The sequence below is a fragment of the Mandrillus leucophaeus genome, unplaced genomic scaffold, assembly GCF_000951045.1.
Source record: "Mandrillus leucophaeus isolate KB7577 unplaced genomic scaffold, Mleu.le_1.0 Scaffold15, whole genome shotgun sequence".
Lineage (NCBI taxonomy): Eukaryota > Metazoa > Chordata > Mammalia > Primates > Cercopithecidae > Mandrillus > Mandrillus leucophaeus.
Genome location: NW_012101476.1, coordinates 1,417,867 through 1,419,151, shown reverse-complemented (window position 1 = coordinate 1,419,151; position 1,285 = coordinate 1,417,867). Strand labels below are relative to the sequence as shown.

Sequence of the window (1,285 nt, the reverse complement as noted above, 5' to 3'; positions counted from 1 at the left end):
TTTTTTTTTTTTTTTTTAATTGAGGTCTAAATAACAGAAGGGCATGCTAACAAGAGAATATTGATTGGCTTTACCCGTGAGACTCACAGTTAGCCCGGATCATAGATGTTCCTGGTCAGCTTGCGTCGTGTGTCCTCAGTTGAGTTACTAATGATCCAAGAGTTTATTTCTCCAGAATGGTGTCCCACAAGACAATTGTTTAAGAGGTTGCAGAACACATTCAATGCAAACCAGGGCTTGTAGTGCTGGTGTCACAACTTTTAAACCTTACAAGACCCCAGTAAGTTATTGCAAATCGAGTTGCCACCTGTTTCTAGGATCCCAGAAGGTCCCTATAGATCAATCTAGCCTACCCGTTTTACCAGCGAGGAATCCAAGCACCAGGAAAGAACTTGACCGTGTTACCCGGTGAGCAAACAGCTGAGTTGACACTGGAAGCTGGGGGCTTGTTTGCCAGTACATTGTTCAAATTATACTCAAGACCATAGGCAGCAGACTGCCCAGGATGCCTCTCTTTCTCCTAGAATCTGTACAAGGAAAGTAAAGATTAAGACACATTTCAGTATCATTTGTTAGCTTCTAGATACCTGAGAGTAACATTGTGGTTTTTCCCTAATGCAGGTAAACAAAGCAAACATCAGTTTCTTGAGGAAACTGGTTCAAAACGGCCCGGAGGTTCACCCAGGAGCAAACTTCATTCAGCAGAGACATACACAGATGAAAAGGTAATCTTTTCCCAATCTAGTTGGATTTAACTACCTTTTCATGGCAAAGTTCACTGTGGTCACACTCAGTCACAGAATGCAATCCAGAATACAGTTTGTGTGACATTTTGGCATGTGGAAAATATCTGTTTAAATTTCCTTGAGCCGAGGTATGTCATTTGCTCTGTTCAGTCATTGAATATACATGAAATTCTCCTTTGTTCTCAGGCTTGTAACGTTATTGGATCCAGGAGGACAAAATACCATGGATACTGAAGTCTAAAGCGGATCATTATGGCTGGGCTTGGTGGCTTACACCTGTAATCCCAGCACTTTGGGAGGCTGTGGTCAGATCACTTGAGGCCAGGACTTCAAGACTAGCCTGGCCAACATGGCGAAACCCCTTTTCTACTTAAAATACAAAAATTAGCCAGGCGTGCTGGCGCACGTATGTAGTCCCAGCTACTCAGGAGGCTGAGGCACAAGAATCGCTTGAACCCAGGAGGCAGAGGTTGCAGTGAGCTGAGATCGCACCACTGCACTCCAGCCTGGGCAACAGAGCAAGACTCTGTCTCAGAAAT

The 1,285-nt window shown here is 44.1% G+C and overlaps 1 protein-coding gene across 1 annotated transcript in view; it reads left to right on the top strand.

The window, feature by feature from the left end:
* Positions 1–1,285, top strand: part of POLR3A (polymerase (RNA) III (DNA directed) polypeptide A, 155kDa) — a 50,965-nt gene that overhangs the window by 8,557 nt on the left and 41,123 nt on the right. The window contains exon 9 of the mRNA XM_011974942.1: positions 622–726. Within this exon, the coding sequence (XP_011830332.1) occupies positions 622–726 (105 nt within the window). The remainder of the gene's footprint in view (positions 1–621; positions 727–1,285) is intronic.